Raw genomic sequence first — 19,758 nt, 5'->3', positions numbered from 1 at the left:
CTTTTTGGGCCCAATTTAGTTGTTCAATTTCCCCTTGATGCTAGCAGCTAGCCCAATTTAATGATAATTTCTCTTCAAATAGAGAGTACAAAGCAACCAAAAATAGAGTTAAGAACATCTACACATCCACCACCTTTACTTAATTTATCAAAATAAATATCCATTAAATAGTTACTTTCGATATAATCGAGATACATTATACACAAAGAAAAAACATTACAACTGCAAGTCTGCAACTACATTAACCTCACTCCTAATTTTTGTTCCTCAATTTCTGTGCATTTTTCGGATAAAGAGTAGGATTTTGGGTATGAATATTTGCCACTCCTATTGAGAAAGCTTGCAGAATCGATATCGTTTTAGAATGAAAATGAATAATGTATGATCCGTCTTGGATCTGCATCATTCTCATCGCGGGTAAATCTTGCTTCCCACCCTGTCAAAAAACATATATTCTTAGTAATGTTAGTTCTCGCCTTTCAATGAAATAGTTCATTTAAAATGATTAACATATATGATAGAAAACAGAGATGTTTACTCGAAATTCGAATAATGACCATATTTGCGGAGTAGAGTAAAAGAATAAAGGATGAATATACCTCAATCACTAAATCCCTTGGTTTACACTCTTCTTGTGTATCATCGGCATGGGGCGAGTCTTGTTTGCTTGTTTTACCATTGAGTACTCTAAGAGGGCAACCGATATCCCAGCCACCACAATCGCACTTTCCACCTGATTGCCATCTCTCGGTGAGACTCGAAGGCCCACCATGATTTGTTCTTGGGCCTCCATGAATACCATCTGGGATTAAAACAGTCATACTCGTACTAGTAGTCGAGCAATCATTTCTATTTCTGTTACAACTCTCCTGGCCAATATCAGAAGAAACAGACTGTTCTAAGGGCGTATTGGCTGGCAGATTCCTAGCTTTCTCTAAAAATTTCAACCCCCAACCTCCAACAATTTCCTCTTGAGGATTCTCATGGAGAAGCTCTTTCACAACAATGGCTGCTAATTCGAGACAGGGTGAACACTCAAGGAGGTTTCTTCTTCCCAGTGCATCAAGATTATCGAACGTGTCTTCACATGGGTTCCAAGAAAAATCCTCATATATCGGCCCTATTCCACAGACATTGTGGTTAGATCCATGCTTGAAAAAATTGTTTGTCCTAAAGATATCAACAACCTTCTTTGGTGTCCCTTTGTTCTTCCCAACTGTAGCAACTGAACTTCGTGTCTCACATAAATGCTTTTCTTTAGCTTGATATAAAACAAACTGGGTCTCCAAAAGTTTCGAATTATTCGAGCACAGAGACAAAGAATTTGAGACCTGCATCTTACCCACAAGATCTGGTGCATTATAACAGCTCCCATGTACCTTTTGACTACTTGTTCTTGAATGAAACAAGTAGATATAATCAAGATCTTTATCATCCGAGGACTCAACTTTCCACATATTTGCTACATAAACCTCCTTTCGATCGTCTATGGAAAACGTAAATTGTGGAATACCTTTCTTCCATATACACTGGAGTATTCCCTGAGAAATAGTTGCAGAAGCAGATGATGGCAGCTCATTTGAACACGTAGAATCCGTACTTGAGATAGAAATAAGCTTCTTATGCAATGGACCCGATCCATGCCCCTGATTTTCAAAAAGAGAAGTTTCTCTTACTAGCTTTTGAGGGAAACTGACACTTGGACCTGAAGGAGAGCTTGTGCATTCGGAGTATTTCATTTCTTTGACATCAAGTGATCCGAATCTCTCTAAGCTTGTGTTATTATCAGGAGAACCAAAACGGTGGATTAGTGGGCTCTTCAAGATATTATTCGTAGTCTTTTTTCCATGTATGGTACCTACTACCCAATCTCTGTCTGTGCTGGCAACTATCTTCTCAAGTCCAGCTTCCGGCGGGCATTGAATAACTAAACCACACAAATCACTTGTAAGTCTTCTATTACTTCTTTGTTCCGAACTATCAAACAAAATTTTCACTCTAGGGGACTTCGGGTTCATGGAGATTTTGCGTGGATCTTCTAGGCTACATAATAGTACAGAGTCTAATCCTTTATCTTCTACAAGATCCAAGCAACGTTGAAGATATCTCTCGTTCAGACTTATAAAACTTACATTTTTAGGGATTCTGCAATCCAACCCATGTCGTCTTGGAATAAATGATTCTCGAGAGTGTTTTTCAACGATTTGCAGTTGCCCGCCATCAGATGTTATACTATGGTGCGGTTTCACTGATACTGTTTCAAGCAACATAGTGAGCTTAATATTGTCAATCTCTATACCATTCTCACCCATTGATCCTATCTCTTTCAAACTAAATTGTGATCCATCGTCTTGACAGCCATTTTGTTTACTATAAAATGTTTCTCCCATCTTCAACTAACTGTATGGCACATAACTGTAATCTTCACATACTAAACCCCCAATAATCTGAAAAAATAACACAAGAGGTTAGCCAAACCGAAAACAAAATTGAAGGATGGAGTTCGTTCTATATCGGAGTTCATTTAGTACCCGAACACTTAATGACGGACGAACATTCAAGATTTATTCATCATAATCATAACCCAACAACCAGAACCAATACGAGAAAGAAAAGAAAGCTATTTTAATATGTTATAGGACGGATCATGATGGCCTCTCCTAGGAAAAAAAAACATGGCATTTGGGAGAATTGAAGTGCATTTATTTAAAGACCAAAAAATGTGTTGTCCCTAAGAAGCATAATCATCAAAATTGATCTACAAAATAACCTCAAATCGTATCGAAATACACAAGAGTAATGACCCAAATACTCAAAATTTTCAAACAAAAAGTATCGAATTTTGAACCATAACCCATAAATTATAAGTGAAGAAAAAGGAAGATCAAGAAAAATGCTAGCTTACATAAAAAGAAAAGTAGACTACTAAAAATTTTGCAGATTTTCCGGGTCTGCCTAAGTTGCCATTTCTTCAAGCAAGTACATCCCCATGGCTTATGAAACAAACCCTATTTCCAAAACTTGAGAATTTAAGCATGAAAGTGAACTGAAAGATTTCTTCTTCTTTTTGCCTAAAAAATTACTACCTAAAAGTTTACTTGAAGATTTTCTAATATCTTATTCTAAGCACTAATCAACAAAGGAAGACAAATTATCATCAATAATAATCAATCACATAATCACACAAAAGAATCGAGAAAAAACTCTAAAATCCTGTTTGGTATCAAAATCAAATAACCTAATCACAATTACAAAATCAAAACCCCAAGACAAAAAGAACCCATCTTTATATCATAATAATGAGAATGAATTTGAGTACTTTACTTTAAATAATTTGAAAAGTGGAACATTTCTTTTTTATATAAATTTGGGTGAGATAAAGCTGATAAAAATCCCATCTTTTTAAAACTAAAGGTTCTAAAAGTTAGAAAATCCCAAGGTTTGTTTTTTCTTACCTTAAGAGAACCACCAGATCTTAGAACTAAAATGAATACAACCACAAGGAGATAGAAAAAAACTAAAAGAACCCCCCCATTTCGTAGATTGACTAAACTATCACTAGTAAGCCCTAATTCAATGTATTAAACTTATCTAGAGAGAGAGAGAGAGAGAGGGTATGAAATGAAACTAACCAAATAAAAATAGTAAGTGGCGTAAGAAGTACGAAATGAAATTGTAAGGCACTTTAATGGAAGTCTTATTTGTTGTTGCTCAACTTTGGTGGATGTCTTTTTCAAGTTTCAACTCTTCTTCTTACTACTACTATTCCAAATGTGGGTTTCTGGTGGAGGGTAGGTATTTACTGTTTGTTTCTAGAGAGAGAGAGAGAGATGGGTTTGTAGAGAGAGAGAGAGAGTATGAATGAAGATAAGGAGGAGGAAGTGGAGAGGGGGGGGGGGGGGAAAGGTTAGAAGGAAGAAGAAAGTGGGAGGTGGTGGTGAGCTGGTGCGCACGATAGTCTCGTTCACCCCACGAACAAACCACAAAACTGAAACTGTTAAAACTGACGTGTTCTTCTTCTTTGTCTCTTTCCCGCTCTCTCTCTAAAACTTTCTCTCTCTAAAAAGTAAAGATCGGCCCAATCAATCTATAGAGAGAGAGAGATAGAGCAAATTTCCTGGGACGACTAGAAAATTAAATGCGAAAGTGTTGGTGGATTCACTTTTGGGACGATTTCCCGAGGTTTCTTTAAATGCATTTTGTTTTCTTTTATTCTTTTGGGAGATGATGCAAGTCTACTCCACTATTCCGTTCCATTCCTCTTTTCATTCCCCCCTCACTTCATTTTCTTCCTTATTTTAATGGCCAGCGCTTTGGGGAAAGCTAAATAGTTTTCGGGGTGTGAAATTTTAAAGGGAATATATAGAATTTTAGAAATTTTCTGGGGAAATAAATTAGCGCTTTGGGGAAAGCTAAATAGTTTTCGGGGTGTGAAATTTTAAAGGGAATATATAGAATTTTAGAAATTTTCTGGGGAAATAAATTTTAAAGAGAAATAAAAAAAAAACACTCCACCTCACCTTACTCTCTCTCCACCTCACCTCTCTCTCACCACCTCACCTCTCTCTCTTCTCTGACAAGGTCGCCGGCCAGAAAATTTTCCGGCCGGCGACCATTAAAAAAAATAAAAAAATTTCACTCTTTTTCCCTCCTCTCTCTCTCTAAAATATTTATTTTTTTTCCTTCCTTCTCTCTCTCTCTAGAACAAATCTAGAGAGAGAAGATATGTTGAAGGTTCGGGACCTTCAACCAGATCTTCTCTCTCTCTCTAGAAATTCTAGAGAGAGAGAAGAAAAAAAAATTTAGAGAGAGAGAGAGGAGGGAAATAGAGTGAATTTTTTTTTTTTAATGGTCGCCGCCCGGAAAATTTTCCGGCCGGCGATCTGTCGGAGAAGAGAGAGAGTGGTGGGGAGAGAGAAGATGAGGTGGAGAAAGAGAAGTGAGGTGGAGAGAGAGGGAGCTGAGGTGGAGAAACTATTTTGCTTTCCCCTTAAATAAAATTGTGAAACAAAATTGACCAATTTTTGACCAAGTCTTTACACCCCGAAAACTATTTTGCTTTCCCCAAAGCGCTGGCCATTTTAATTTTTGTTGTTGAGGCAAAAATTGTGGGTTAACGATATGGGTTAAGAGCGTTTCCAGTGCAACATTAGAAATTCTGAGTGCCACCTATAATTTTTAGAGTTTTTTTTTTTTTTTTTTTAAATTCTCTCTAATGCAACACTCTATTTGGAATTCTAATATGACGTGTCGAGGATGGAATAGAGATATCTCGAGAAAACACTCTATTTTAGAGTGTCCCCTTGAGATATCTCTAATTGTCCAACTTATCAATTTTTGAATTTCAACAAATAGAACTCGAGTCTATATTTTCTAAATAACTACTTATTTCTTTACAAAAATAATTATGCTACATAAGTAAATAAGATAAGTTTAGAGTTTTGCATTTGAGACAAAAAAAATTGAAGTTAGGGTTATCTCTATTTTTGACACCTAAAAATGAGAATCTCGATACACATATGATGAATAAAGATTTTTTTTTTTTGAGTTTTGCATTGGAGATGCTCTAAGGATGGTGAAAGACTACTGGTGCTGGAGTTTATAGACAATGAAATAAAAAATATTTTTGAATTATATTTCGTTTTTATTTTGATTTTCACAAAAAGAAAATTATTTTACTCTCTAAAATGATTTATAAATACTAATATTTTATTTGAAAAAAAAAGTGTAATTTTTTAAAGAAAAAGTTACTCGGTAAAGACCCTACTTTGCTCTATAAATACCAAGAACCTAAAATCTCTTTCATCAAAAAAAAAAAAAAAAAACCTAAAATCTATCTATTTGGAGACGTAAACGATATCATTTAACAAAGTACAAAACTTGATTTTTGTCGGTAGAAATGCGATTGATTTTTTGACTATTTATTTATTTGTCAAATTAGGAGACTTGTGAATAAAAACAGAGAACAAATGTCCATACATCATATGTCATATCCAATTAATATATTGTATACTACTGTTGAACACTGTTTCTTTCAAAATGTGTTTTTTCTTCCTTTTGTTAAAAAAGTTTTGAAATGTTTTCAGTTATCTGATACTAAGCATTTTGACGTAAACTCGTATATGACAATAGTGTCATGACATATATTGCATTTTAACCTTCGAAATGTAATTTTCTAGTACCTGAATTTGACTTTAACCCATCCAAGCCTAACTTTACTCTTACCTAACCTAATTGGGAAATGATAGAGTGACTTAGAAATTGGTACTTAGAGGGTGACATATTTCCTTATTTAGAAACAAAAGCGGTCCCCACCGTAGTCAAACTTTGAAAAAACTTTGTTTTTTAGTGATTCCACATCAGCTGGGCACTAAAATGCCCAAATATTTGGGCACTCTAGCATCTCCCAACCTAATTTATACATGAATTTTTTAAGAATGGTTTCACACTAAGAAGACACTTTTTTGATTGATTGTTTGCTTACGACTATTATGCTTGTTAGTATTGATTGGATCTCAAGATGTCTCTTAGGAATTTGAGTATTACATGATTTCAAACAAAAATAAAATAAGAAAGAAAAGCACCTCAACCTAATGTTGGAAAAATATAATTAAAATCTATTATGATAATGTTTGAGGCCATCCAAAGTTCCAAACAATATACAAAGTTACAGATGAAGAGGGCTATTTCTCTCATGTACCTAATTGACATAAATTACACTAATGTTATTATAACGTTAATGAAGTTTTATCTTCTAATTTTTTAGTATCACTCCAATTTAAATACTATCATAAAATAAACAAAACATGTGAACAGACAAGATTCAATGAATTATAGTTGCCTTTAACTTGAAATTTTGTTAACTTTATTGACCCACCTCCCCATGTTAATGGGATTCATGGAAATTCTTCATTATTTTTGGTCAATTTTTCATTATTTAAGTATTAGTATCCACCATGTTGCATCATCCTAGTCGTACAAGTATTCCACTAAAAGAGACAAACTTTTACGCCTATGAGATCTAATGCTCCATTTAAATAACCAACATCAACTTTTTTTTATGCCCTTCAACAAAAAAAAAAACTTTTTTATGCCATTGTCAATTTTATAATTTAATACTATTTGGATCATTGAAATTCACATATTTTTCTAATTTTAATTAAATAAGGAGAAAGTTAGGTCGATTTTTGAATAATTCTCGTTTTATAATTACATTGGTGTGAGTTGGCAAAAGGAAAAGTACAAAAATTAACCTGTCATCGCAGTATCAGAACTTAAATCAGTATATTGTATTATGAATTTATAAACTTAATTTACATCAATTCAGAGTCTCACACTCTCATTCAAAATCGTAAGTATATCAGGTTTTCATCTTATTTCTGATTTAATTTTCTAGACCGAATATGAAGCATCCAAAAGTTTTAAATCCGTTAAAACGTAAATATATTAATAATATGGTTTTTTAGAGAATGACTCCCATTTATTTAGCTATATTAGGGGGACACCCCTAAAAACATTTCCGTTTAAGCGTTAACCCCCAAAACTCATTTTCCGTTCAAATAGCCATGAAGTAGTGGTCGTGCGAATCACATGTTCGATCTCTGACCAAAATACTCCTGTCCTAATTTTTAGTATATGACCCTCATTTATTTAGCTATATTAGCACTACACCCCCCAACCAAGATACTTTGTCCATTCGAATTTATCCCGAGCCAATACATTCTCATATCACGATCGGTTGAATTATCCTAGTTACACGTCGAACCACTAACTCCGAGGTTCGCCCATAGACTGGGTCATGCTCACCCCTAGCCAGAGGCCAGAGTTAGATCCAATCCACGAGTGACTCCGGTCGGTTCACCCTTGTTACGTTCTCTGTCTCATAAGTATGAGGTTCGGGTATAGATTGGATCATACTCTCCCCAAGCTAGAGCCAATCAGCGAGTGATTCTGGCCGAGGTGTCACTTGTACTCCGATGATAGCGTGGATCATGTCTTTACTAGTCCGAGGTAGTTGTACGCAAAAATTACTTTTATGGGTCAAGTTCAAGTTATAATATCCACCAAACAGAACACGAAAAAGAATTGAAGAACAACTAGTAGTAGTTGTACCAAAAATGGTGTAATTGGTTTCAAAAGTCTCTGTTTTATAATTGTTTCTCACAAAAATCTGATCTTGAATCTTTTAATCATGTTTTAAGGAGTTGGTATTCATTTCTTAGACATGAGTTTCGAAGAAAAGATGAAATCTTAGAAGATTTTGCTAGAGTTGAATTGAAATCTAGAATAGAAGTAGAAGACATTAAAGAAGAAGGAGAAGCAATCAAAGAAAAAGAAACCGAAGAAAAAATTCATCCATGTTAAATCGGTTTTCAGATTGTCCTTCAACAACTAACCAAGATTCAGAGCAAAAAACAGAACCTAAGTTGACAATAAAGAAGAGCAAAAACAAGAAATTGTTGAACTCCAGATTGAAACAAGAATCCATTTGCTTAGACTCAGCAGATCCACAAACTGAAGAAAAATATGAATTTTATAGTGAAAATTTTGGTTGGGGGTGTAGTCCTAATATAGCTAAATAAATGAGGCCATATACTAAAAATTAGAACGGGAGTATTTTCGTCAGTAGGCGAGCATGTGATTCGCACGACCATTACTTCATGACTATTTGAACAGAAAATGAACTTTGGGGGTTAATGTCTAAACGAAAATATTTTTAGGGATGTCCTCTTAATATAACTAAATAAATGAGGTCTTCGCCTAAAAAACCCTTAATAATAATTCATACACTCAAATTGAAACTAAACCAGTCAAAACAAGGAATTGTTTTAGTAACCCAACATAAAGATTTCAAATCGGCAAGCACCATTACCTAAGAGTTTTTTTTTGTTGAACTCCATTACCTAAGAGTTTGATAACACTTACTGGTTAAAATTCAAATTTCTTCAAGCTGTCCATTTTCTCTTTAAAAAAACATTCTTTTAAAGTTAACCCACACATGATATAGGCAAAGAAAAGAAATTGGAGACCCGTTTATTTTTATTTATTTATTTTTTGAATTGGAGACCCGTTTATGTAAATAGGATTTTTGAATTTTTGAAAAGGAATTGGTTAAAATTTCTTTTCTTTTTTAATATTTGTGGGCCCTCGGCCTGGTCTCATTATTGGGGTAAGCTCAGCTCATCCACAGAGTCCAAGGTTGAGGTTGTTCCTGGATCAGCTTGTCTAAGCGCATGGCCCAAATTTCGATCATGGGACCATGATTTTAATGATAACTCTAACTTAATTCATACTCTTTTTTAAGTCTATCTTTAAGGAACTCCATGATACCATATGTCAGACGACAATGATAATATAAGATAGACTACAAAAATCAAAAGTTTTCGACCGCATGAAATACAAAAATTTGTTGAAAATAAAGTTATCCGGCAAATTGAACGTTGGAAGTTTGTCGGGAGTAAGGGCATAGAAAATACGTTTAGTATACATCTTATATACGAAAAATAAATATACGTACATACTTTTTTTTTTGATGAAGAAATATACGTACATACTTAAACCAATGAGAAAAATATATCAACTAATATACAAACTGATAACAAGTTTAGAATACTGTCATTTACAAACCCATATACGAAAATTAACCCGTCTACACACACACATTATCTATCTAATATATGTCCAAAAATAACAGCAATTAAATCACCCTTTATTTAATTATTATTGGATGATGCAAATTGTTGTGATATTAGAAAAAAGAAAAATGGGATCCCATTGCAAAATTGTAAACAAACATGCCCCTATCTTGAAAGTGCAGTTCATTATGATCTCCATTCAGATTTCAGATCCAAGATGGCAAAGAGTAGGTTGACTTGAAGGAATTAACTCCACTTATGTGAGCAAATATATCTGAAGAAGAATCAACCATTTCTTCTTCCTCTTTTCCTACTACCTGTCAAAATTACAATAAACAAGAAGAAGAAACCAACAATAACTTGTACTATAAACTATATAATATATGCATGGGTTATAGTAGGAAATATTGATTCATTTCTTTTTACATGAAATTGGGCTGATATATTTTTCATTTTATTTTCTATGTAGAGATTATATGTCATTACTTATTATATAAAGGGAATGCTCGGTGTACAAATGATTTTGACAAAGTCTTTCACTCGATGAGTTACTCAAGTAAAACAACGGTCTAGGTTATAGTCAAACTTGAAAAAAAAAATCTTTTAGTGAAAGTGAGTAATCAATTGTCAAAATCTTTTGAATTATGATCATTTCGGTGCAGAGAGACATATAAAGTATCATTTGACGAAAGTGAGCTTAAATTTCGGAAATACTACCATTATTCAATTAACAATATCTAAGTTGCAAAAAATGTTTTCTTTTATTTGGTGGGGGATACATGCATGTATTTATCCTTGATTTTTCTATTTGAAAGTTAGAATGTCACAAACGATTTAAAATGGAGGTCTTACTTCATCATCTTCATCTTCAAGATTGCTGCAACTGCAATTTGGTCTTGATGTCTCTCCAAATTCGTCGTTTTTCGCAAATCTTCCTCTTACACGAGGTCGACTATCAGCTAGAGTCTTTCGACATGCATACTGCATATTAAAATGTTTGAACATAATATTATATGTACTTTGCACATTATATACATAAATTATATGTATATAGATAATGATATATAGAGAGATACCTTGATTTTCTTACTGAAATTCCTTTCATTTCTCTTCTTCATGTATCTATGGATTTTCTCTTTCCTTTCCTCAACTGAGAGCCTTCCAACTTTGTAGGTAGATTCCTCTAGGTTTGTTATTTCTGATACTAATGGAGTTGTAGTACTATTCCCACCTCCATTCATTAGTTGCTGGTTATCATTATTAAGGGCCTTTTTTCAAACAAAAAAAAATAGAAAATTATCATAATTATATCTACTAATTTACTTAATATATGAAAGCAAAACTTTCTATAACCATTTTACACACTCTTGAAGACTCGTGGACCGGTCCACGGAGAAGTATATTGTGTCTAAACTTAACGTCTGATTTAGTCTGAGCCACTGAAAGCTCGATAACATCTCGAATTACTACCTTCTTGAGATGTGTATCACCTTAACGACCTATGCCACGATAATTATGGGTCGGAAACCCAAAACATATTGCAAATGGAGGAACCTTTTTTTTATGGCGACAATAACACATGACAAATTGACAACTTATTCCATAGCACTCTTTTTAGGTTTTAGTAGTGCAGTATTTACCTTTACAACCTAGTAAATTTTAGAACTATAAATGTTCTAGAAAGCATTTGATACCTTAAACTTTAGCTTTCTATGTTTGCCTTTTCATGGAAAAAAACAAAGATAGGAATATTTTCATGATCTTAAAAGATAATACCCATATTTTCCTTTTAAATTAGTCATGGTCAAAGGAGATATCTCAAATTAAACTTAATTAATTGAGAGGGTTATCTAATTAAAATACCCATAATTATTTTCCTTAACTTTGATTGATTATAGTTTAATTTAGAAGCCAAACTCAAAAATATCACTAAAATAATGAAAAATACTAGAGTTTAAATAGTACAGGTCGATCAGTTTGTACCTGTATATCTCCTGAGCTGAAAACCCTTTGAACGGAGTCGGAAACATAAACACCACCATTGTCTCCTTGGAAGTCCAAATCTTGTGGTAATAAATCGGGTCCCATTAAAATTCCTCCCGGGTAAATACCCGACCCATCACCCGATAACGAAGAAGTGAAGTTTCCCGGTAAAAATGAAGCAGAAGATGGATCAAGGAAGGAACAAGAAGGTGAAGATGGATCTAAGTTTCCATAACAAGGTAAGGAAGAAAGACAATCATCTTCAAATACTATGGATGATGACAATGGTGGTCCGGGTCCAGGCCCAGGCCCGGATACGTTTAATGGGTGAACGGGTTCAGGAGAATAGGGTGAGAACCCGTTAATGGCATCGTTGTTGATCGGCATTTGTGGTTGTAGTGAGGAAAAATCAAATTGGTCATCTTGGGTTGTAAGAAATTCAGGAATAGGAAATGTAGGGGGTGAAAAGTAATTTATTGACGATGAGATGTTATTATTTCCATTCTCCTCGTGAGAATCAAAAACTATTGAAGATAGATTATTACTCGTGATAGTATTAATGTTATCGTTGTTATTGTTGTCATTATTACTATTACTGCAACTATTATTGTTGTTATACTTTTCTAGGGTGTCAGGAGGAAATGAAAGATTTGTGGTGTAAGAAGAATTGTCATCGTAGCAGAAGTTTGAACACGAAGTTACGCCAGAATTTTGTATTCCTTCGGGAAATAAATCATAATCGCAAAACTCAAACATTTGAGCACTTATCGGGCTTGAAATATTATCCTGAAACAACACAAAACATGTAGATCCAATTAGATTAATAGCATCGTATAGTTTCACTCAAATACTAAAATTAAATTAAGAAATTCATAAAACCCTTTATTAAAAACTCTGCATCTCTATAAATTAAATCTAAAACCTTTGTAATTTAAGTATTTAACCACTTTATTTTAAATTTCATAAATGTGTTAAGAAAATCAAATCAATTTTGAAGAAATGAACTTACTTGATGCCTTTAGTTTATTGAGTTCAAAGCCTTTCATCAACTAGAAAATTTTATTTAAATTCATCAATAAAATAAATCGTTTTCAAAATGAAAGATTAAAGAACTATCAACTTTATATAAAAACTAAAAAACTCACTTAACATAGAACGTATGTACACGACGTTTTACCTTATGGGTAATGTGACTAACACGTATCGAACTATTTATGTTTAGAGTTTTCACTAAAGAATGTATAAAGTTGTTTAAAGTGAAAAGGTAATTTTATCGATATTTTTGAATAATACGTGCTAACAAACATAACTTTTTATAGTTTGGAAAATAGTTAAGCGTATCGAGTAAACATGCATGTGACATGAAGGAATTTTAGAAACCCTAGTTGGAACCATAGCAAGATAAAAGAGATTCATGATATGTTGTTCTTGAAAAAGAAACTTACAACCAAAAGGGGGAAATAAATGGACTATGAAGGTGTGAAAAGAGAGAAACAATAGAAATCTATAGTTTTAAAACTTTTTTATTTTCACATTTTAAAGATCTTAATGATGATTACTTGATAAATATGGAAAAGGTAAACAAAATTAGGATGCTTAAACAACAAGTTTTAAAAAGTCATAAGTTCTATAAATATCACAATTTTGTTTTAGTTTTCTAAATATCAAGATAATGAACTAACTAGGCAATGGGTTAATTTTTAGTATAATGATCCATCCATGAAATGCATGATAAAAAGAATGATAAAAAGTTTTATAAAGGAACTTCTTTTTAAAATATATTTCTGGGAAGAAGTTCAACAAATGCTTTTCAATATTATGAGATAGTTGTCAAAAAAATGAATTTTTTTAAGGGAAAAATGGCAGAAACAATAAGCTAAACCTAAACCGATAGAACTAAAACTCCAACGTACTTCACGAAATTTTTTTCTAATGATTTGAGTTTGTACTTCCGTTTTTTAATTAAATCTCTCCATGTTTCGTTTTTCGAATAGGTTAGTATAATAAATAATACTAGTAACCCAATCAAACTTTAAAATTATAGCAAATTATTAAGCATAAAAATGTATATAACTAAGAAATGCAAATGTCAAAATTAATCTAAATTAAGAAGCACACTAAATCAAAACTATGGAAAAAAAACAAGAAAAAGAAAAACAGAGAAAGAAAAATGAATGAATGAACACTTACAATAGGAAGTTGTTCTGACGGTGGATGAATTACGTCTTGCAACATATTTTCGATTGCTTTTCTGATATATACACAAATACCCAAACTTCAATTTCGAGAAAATATTAATAGAAAAAGGGTAATTTTCAACTTTTCTTAATTTTTTGTGTATTTTTGAGCTTCTTAGATATGAATCCTCAAAGACTTCATTTGTGAAGAAGAGAGAGAAATCTAGAGAGAGAGAGAGAGAGAAGAGGGTATGAAAATAGCTTAGGTCGACCTTAGCTAAGGTAAAAAATAAAGGGGAGGATAAAGTTAGTTATATAAGGCGGGAGGAGAATTCTTCCGTACATAGCTGGAATAACTGAATTAACTAAATTTATGACCGAAATTAGCTCCCCTCCTTTAATTCTGTGTTTGCCACCTTGTCATTTAATAACTCTGACTATCCTTTCATAAATTGACACGTGTATAATTATCTGACGTGGAAGGCATCATCCCTGCTGTCATGTGGATATTCTTCTTTTATGAGAAGAGGGATAATTGGGGTTGACCTGGCCAAGACCTTACCTATTTTGACCAACTCTAGATTATGACATTATTTGCATATCTTAAGGATGTCATTACATCAATAATTATTTACTTTTTAGATACTCCCACATTACATTTACGCGAAGAATCATATTAATCTGAAAATCTCACTCGTGTTTAATGGTCTAAAAAATGACTCTGTAACACAGAGACCTGAGAAGACAGATGTTAATCAACAGTCGAGAGATAATATAAAATTTTAACATCATTTAAGTTTATCCAATATAAATTAGATTTTTGTCAGTTGGATTATGCATATATTCTCTAATAATTTGTAATTTACTTGATGTAAAAAGAATTATACAACAAATACGAAGTGGAGTCGTCACTATGAGTTTTATCCGCGAAGCAAGTATATATACTACGTAGCTAGGATAATTGCAATAAGATTAAAGTTATTCCTTTACCATGTAGTGATGTAGAATGACATGAAAGAAAGACACCCCTATGAACTTAGGTAACTAAGTTAATGAGAAATTATTCGCTTCCTCTAATTATATTAAAATCAACATCTTTTCTTAATCATGCTAAATTCAATTATATAGTAAGTATCATAATCATTCAACCCAAACTAGTTAAAATATCAAAGCAAAAGAAATGGAGATGAATAACAACTTGGATTGAAGTAGTAAGAAAATATCATAGAGAATAAAATATATACTTAGGTTAGAATCCAATATGAGTTAATCTAACCAAAGCATCTATAACTATACATGATTTATCCTTGCAGATAAGCGTTTGGAGTAACGTCAAATTTAGTTGGGTGGTAACATATATACCTTTTTCCACTTTAAATACCGACAATTTGAAGCTTATTGTGAAGAAAATTATTCAACTTCCACTTTAAATACCGACAATTTGAAGCTTATTGTGAAGAAAATTATTCAACTTCCTCAACGGTTTATGAAGTAGGTCTAAGTAAAGTAAGTAGTCTTAAGTGACATTTTCCTTTAAAAGCTAATTTATTTCAAAATTAATTATTTAAATAATAAAATTATAATTAGTTTAAGAGAATCTATGGTGTTAGAAAGTTTTTTTCAATAACAACTAAGTGAGTCCTTCAACAAAAATAAAATAAAATAAGTGAGTGACTGAGTGTTTCAATTGAAAAAATTAAAAATGATTAAGGCAGTCTTGAAACAAATTTCTAGTTATGAACCCTAAACCAATATAGGGTCCTCCTCACCTCAACCCTAGGTAACTTGTACTTCAAACTATTTGACAAGGGTATAATGGGTCCTAAAGGTGAAAGGAATCCCTATCATCATTTTTGTTCTTAGGATTGATATGTTTGTTCCAAGGTTTCAAAAATGTTACACTTTGGGAACTTTGAGAATCACAAAATGGGGTACAAGAAGTGAAAGCAACAAAGAAAAGCTTTAATGAAGCTTCAAAAACCCTAAAAAAAAGTACAACTATACTTTGTAAGGGAACAAAGCTCAATCTAAAGCTCCAAATGCTTCTAACTTTGTTTCCCTTCAACTCTTTTCTTTATGGTCGTGAACTCAAAAGGCTTAATACTAACTCACATGCAATGTCAAAGAAAAACTAAACCCTAGCTTTTAAATCATTTTGTACCCTCTGGCCTAGCTAGCCACTAATTATTAGGGTTCATTTTTCTACCATTTAAGTCATAAAAAACCCAAACCCTACCTTTAAGTCTTAATCAAGAATCCATGCGAAAAACGCGTTTAAAATGTCCCTCAGTGTTATATCGACACGTTTAGTATTCTCTATTCGATCAAAAAACATGGACATGAACTTGTCTAAATTCCTGTTACTAAGTTTTGATAAATTTTATTTTGTGTTTACCCTAATATGACTAAAAATTCCATCACTTATTTCATTTTGAATATTTGTTTGTTATCTAATTTCATTCTAGGTGGGGATCACCATATTTTGCTCTATTAAATAAAATTCGATCGATTTATGCACTTAACAAGGACAAGGTTCCATGTGTTCGTAACAAAAATCAGTACAAAATCCTTCTTACTTTGAACCTCAAGGATCATGTTCTATTGCAATGTTGCTTGCTACTTTTGATCTCAAAATATTCTTCACATTGAATAGACATAAATTAAGGAGTTTGTAAGCTACTTATGTACTTAAATTCCTCCATATTTATGATAGTATTTATAAAAGAGAAAAAAAATCATGACATAAAAACGAGGAATACTTTTCTTCGAAAGTACAACAAGGAAATGATTCAAATTTAGTCCGTAATCTAGTTATTATAATTTTGAACAGATAATTCTACATGGTAAGCAACTCAGCCGTACAAAAAGAATCAACCCTTAGGTTAACATCCATGGAAACCTACAAGTGTAAAAGAAGTGTAAGATTAAATAAAAAATAAAGTGTCTCCCTCTTCCGATTGATACTTTACATGGTTTCTCCACATGACAGATAAAATGCTTCAAATAAACTTGGAACCTTATTTTACAAGGTTGTGATTGAAAATATGCAAAGACTTATTGTGAAAGACAAAAACGAAAAATACATAAACGAAAAAGTAAGCTATGGGTTCAAATAGCGTTTCGATGAGGCTGAAGAATGCATATGCTTCCGGCTAGTCTTGTTTCAGGGTCTTAGTGCCGGTTTCTTCTTCTTCTTCTTCTTCTTCTTCAGAGCATCCAAATCCCCATTCTTTCAATCCAAACAAGAAACTCCAAGGCAATAATCTTGAAATCTAGTCACTGATTGCCACGGTTTTCTTTGCTGATTTAGCTTATTGAAATTCTTCGATACGTTGAGGTTTTATTTCTTGTCTAATCGAAGTTAATTACAACAATCCCCTGATTCAAGAATGTATGATTCTTCAAATCTATTAATGTTATTGCTAAATCACCAATAATCTCCACAGTTGCAGTTTCCATGAACAAATCTATGATATCTGTTAACATCTCTAACAACAATCTCTCTTTCTATCACTAAACTCATATACTTGAAAGCTTCATGACAATCTCTGCAAATCCTCAAATTTTTCACCACCCTAAGAGCTTTTCCGGGCGGTGCTGCTCCGATTAAAACCCCGAAAGCCATCGCCAACTTCTCACTATGATACCGTAGAGATTCCTTTTTCTCCGATGTTTCCACTTCATGTAACATCTCGTCAACCACTTCTTTATAACCCAATTTTTTGATCTCTTCCATTAGCTCCGCTAACTTAGCATAAATCTCATCTACCCTCTCATGGCTTCTATCACCAGCTAAAAACACATGAACTTCACCTCGAAACTCAATCCAACTTCTCCCACCTTCCTTTCTCACTCCTAACTTCTTCATCCTCTTCCTCACTTCTGCAACTTCAGCCCACTTACCCGCGACTGCCTTTACATTCGAAAGAATCACAAATGCCGAATCATCAAATGGGTCATGTTCTAATAGTCTCTGGCCTACTTCCGAAGCCATTTCGGATGCACCATGAACTGCACAAGCTGATAATAGTGATCTCCAAACAGCAGCATCGGGTTTAAACGGCATTTCTATCGCCATAGTCTTTGCTTCTTCAAGCTTCCCAGCTCTTGCCATTGCACCTATCAAACATGTATAATGTTCAATTCCTGGTTCAACCCCATAATCTAATTTCATACTATTTACCCATTTTTTAGCTTCATCAACTAAACCTGAATTACTACAACTAGTTAAAATTGCAAGAAAACTGAACTCATCAGGAATAAAGTTTCTAACTTTCATCTCCTCAAACAAGTTAATCACAGAATTATTGTCTCCTTGTTGGGCATAAGCAGCCATTATAGAGTTCCAACCAACAATATTCATTTCTGATAATAACCCATTAAAGATTTGACGTGCATCAATAACAAGACCTGATTTTCCATACCCATCAATTAAAGAACTACCCACAACTATATTTGAATCAAATCCTGTCAAAATTGAATGAGCATGAAGAATTCTACATTGTTCAAGTGCAGCTAATTCAGCAGCTGCTCTCAGAGCACCAGAAATACTATACATAGTTGACCCAACATTACAAGATTTCATTTTAGCAAATAAAGAAAGAGCTTTAGAAGATTGGGAATTCTGAGCTAGACCCACTATAATTGAAGAATAACAAACTTCATCTCTCTCAGGAATTTTATCAAACACTTTGAGTGCATCATTTGGGTGATTAAATTTTGAGTAAAAATGAACGAGGGAAGAACCAGAAAATGATAAATAAGAGAGACAAAGTTTTAGAGAGAGAGAATGAATTTGAAGACCGAATGAGAAAGAAGAGGTTGAAGCACAAGTTTTGAGAAGAGAAGCTAAAGTACGCTGGTTTGGAAGAGTAGGATGACGAAGCATGGAGATGAAGTAATCAAGGGCTTTGTTTGTGTTTGCATAGGCAGAGATCATGACCGTCCATGATACAACGTTTGGTGATGAGATTTGAGTGAAGATACGATGAGCGTCGGATAAGAGATTTGATTTTGAATAAAGGGAGATTAGGTTATTGAAGAGGGAACGATCATAGGGTGCAGTTTTGATTGTATAGGCGTGGATACACCTTGGATCTTCTCCTTTTGGTATTGGGTTGTTTCCTTGGCGCATTTTAGGGATGGGTTGTTGATTTGGGTCTCTTAGGGCTTAAAGAGAGAAGTGTAGAAGAGTTTGAAATCCTCTTCTATAGGGCCAATTCCTGTTTGGCCCCCCGAATGTGAATAAATTGCATGTTCGGTTGTTTAACCCTCTTTTTCGTTCCACCGAAAAAATTTGCATATTTTCCTTTCATGGCTTTCTAGTTTCTCTGTATTTTGTATAACACTAGGCATGATCCCCGCCCTACGGGCGGGGAAATGCCATTTACGTTACATGGAAAAGTAGACGTGTCATAACATTATTTAGTTTTTTCTTTTACGTTTCGTACTTTCTTATTGTAGTTTTAATTTTTCAGATTGATACTCTCTAAAGATAAGTGTGGTATTTTAGAGGTATAAGATCTATCTTAAGTTTATAAAATTTTGAGACTATAAAACTATTTTTAATTTTGACGTTCTTAAATTTATTTAAAATATCTATTATTTTAATAAAAACATATCAAGTTCTCAAAGAAAGACGAAAGAATTTGTAAAAATAATTTACTTCACAAGATGAACTCGTTGAGAATCTATGAAAAAAAGAATAGAATGTGCGTCTATTGAGAAAGGAAAGGAGCTAGGACAAAGAAGAATTGGCAATACAGTACACCATTACATTTAGATCATCTTTGAAAATCTTTTTTTTTCATTCTACAAGATAATTATGGTTTTGTTTTAAGTTCAATTTTTTTTAATTGTCTACTTGTATTTTATAATGTACTTATTTCTTTTTTGTCTCTCATAGTATCTAACCCACGAAATTGAGGTGTCCACATTGTTTTTTATTTTTGTTGAAGAAGTGT

General features: G+C 33.2%; 2 protein-coding genes and 1 pseudogene across 7 annotated transcripts; all 3 read right to left on the bottom strand.

Annotated features, from left to right (window-relative positions):
• Positions 1-143: 143 nt before the first annotated feature.
• On the bottom strand, positions 144-4,303 carry LOC147550988 (uncharacterized). 5 transcript variants are annotated; one of them, XM_086671672.1, is made up of 3 exons: positions 3,633-4,303; positions 600-2,447; positions 144-436 (listed from the first exon to the last, which is right to left on the bottom strand). In XM_086671672.1, the coding sequence occupies exons 2-3, from the start codon at positions 2,388-2,390 to the stop codon at positions 254-256; spliced, it is 1,974 nt and encodes a 657-aa protein (XP_086527798.1). In that variant the 5' UTR covers positions 2,391-2,447; positions 3,633-4,303; the 3' UTR covers positions 144-253. The 5 variants fall into 5 exon arrangements, with proteins under 5 accessions (XP_086527798.1, XP_086527800.1, XP_086527799.1 ...); XM_086671674.1 differs by having other exon boundaries at positions 2,906-4,276; XM_086671673.1 differs by having other exon boundaries at positions 3,456-3,984.
• A 5,260-nt stretch (positions 4,304-9,563) lies between these two features.
• LOC147550987 (uncharacterized) lies at positions 9,564-14,079 on the bottom strand. The gene is made up of 5 exons (XM_086671671.1): positions 13,809-14,079; positions 11,619-12,404; positions 10,712-10,903; positions 10,488-10,616; positions 9,564-9,952 (listed from the first exon to the last, which is right to left on the bottom strand). The coding sequence occupies exons 1-5, from the start codon at positions 13,851-13,853 to the stop codon at positions 9,842-9,844; spliced, it is 1,263 nt and encodes a 420-aa protein (XP_086527797.1). The 5' UTR covers positions 13,854-14,079; the 3' UTR covers positions 9,564-9,841.
• A 2,622-nt stretch (positions 14,080-16,701) lies between these two features.
• On the bottom strand, positions 16,702-19,102 carry LOC147550986 (putative pentatricopeptide repeat-containing protein At5g52630 pseudogene; annotated as a pseudogene). Its single transcript, XR_015238947.1, has one exon. The product of XR_015238947.1 is annotated as a putative pentatricopeptide repeat-containing protein At5g52630 pseudogene (transcript).
• Between the last annotated feature and the right edge of the window lie 656 nt (positions 19,103-19,758).

This window comes from Eschscholzia californica, unplaced genomic scaffold (genome assembly GCF_041429995.1).
Source record: "Eschscholzia californica isolate CP2 unplaced genomic scaffold, dmEscCali1.0.p SCAF_3, whole genome shotgun sequence".
NCBI classification, from domain to species: Eukaryota; Viridiplantae; Streptophyta; class Magnoliopsida; order Ranunculales; family Papaveraceae; genus Eschscholzia; species Eschscholzia californica.
This window is presented reverse-complemented; position numbering and strand designations above follow the sequence as displayed.

Excerpts from the sequence above, each read along its gene's own strand:
- LOC147550988 (XM_086671672.1), bottom strand. The coding sequence starts at position 2,390 with ATGGGAGAAACATTTTATAGTAAACAAAATGGCTGTCAAGACGATGGA. Across the intron at positions 437-599 it reads CAAGGGATTTAGTGATTGAG|GGTGGGAAGCAAGATTTACC; the intron begins GTATATTCATCC and ends GTTTTTTGACAG.
- LOC147550987 (XM_086671671.1), bottom strand. The coding sequence starts at position 13,853 with ATGTTGCAAGACGTAATTCATCCACCGTCAGAACAACTTCCTATT. Across the intron at positions 12,405-13,808 it reads CGTCAGAACAACTTCCTATT|GATAATATTTCAAGCCCGAT; the intron begins GTAAGTGTTCAT and ends GTGTTGTTTCAG. Across the intron at positions 10,617-10,711 it reads ATTTCAGTAAGAAAATCAAG|TATGCATGTCGAAAGACTCT; the intron begins GTATCTCTCTAT and ends TTTAATATGCAG.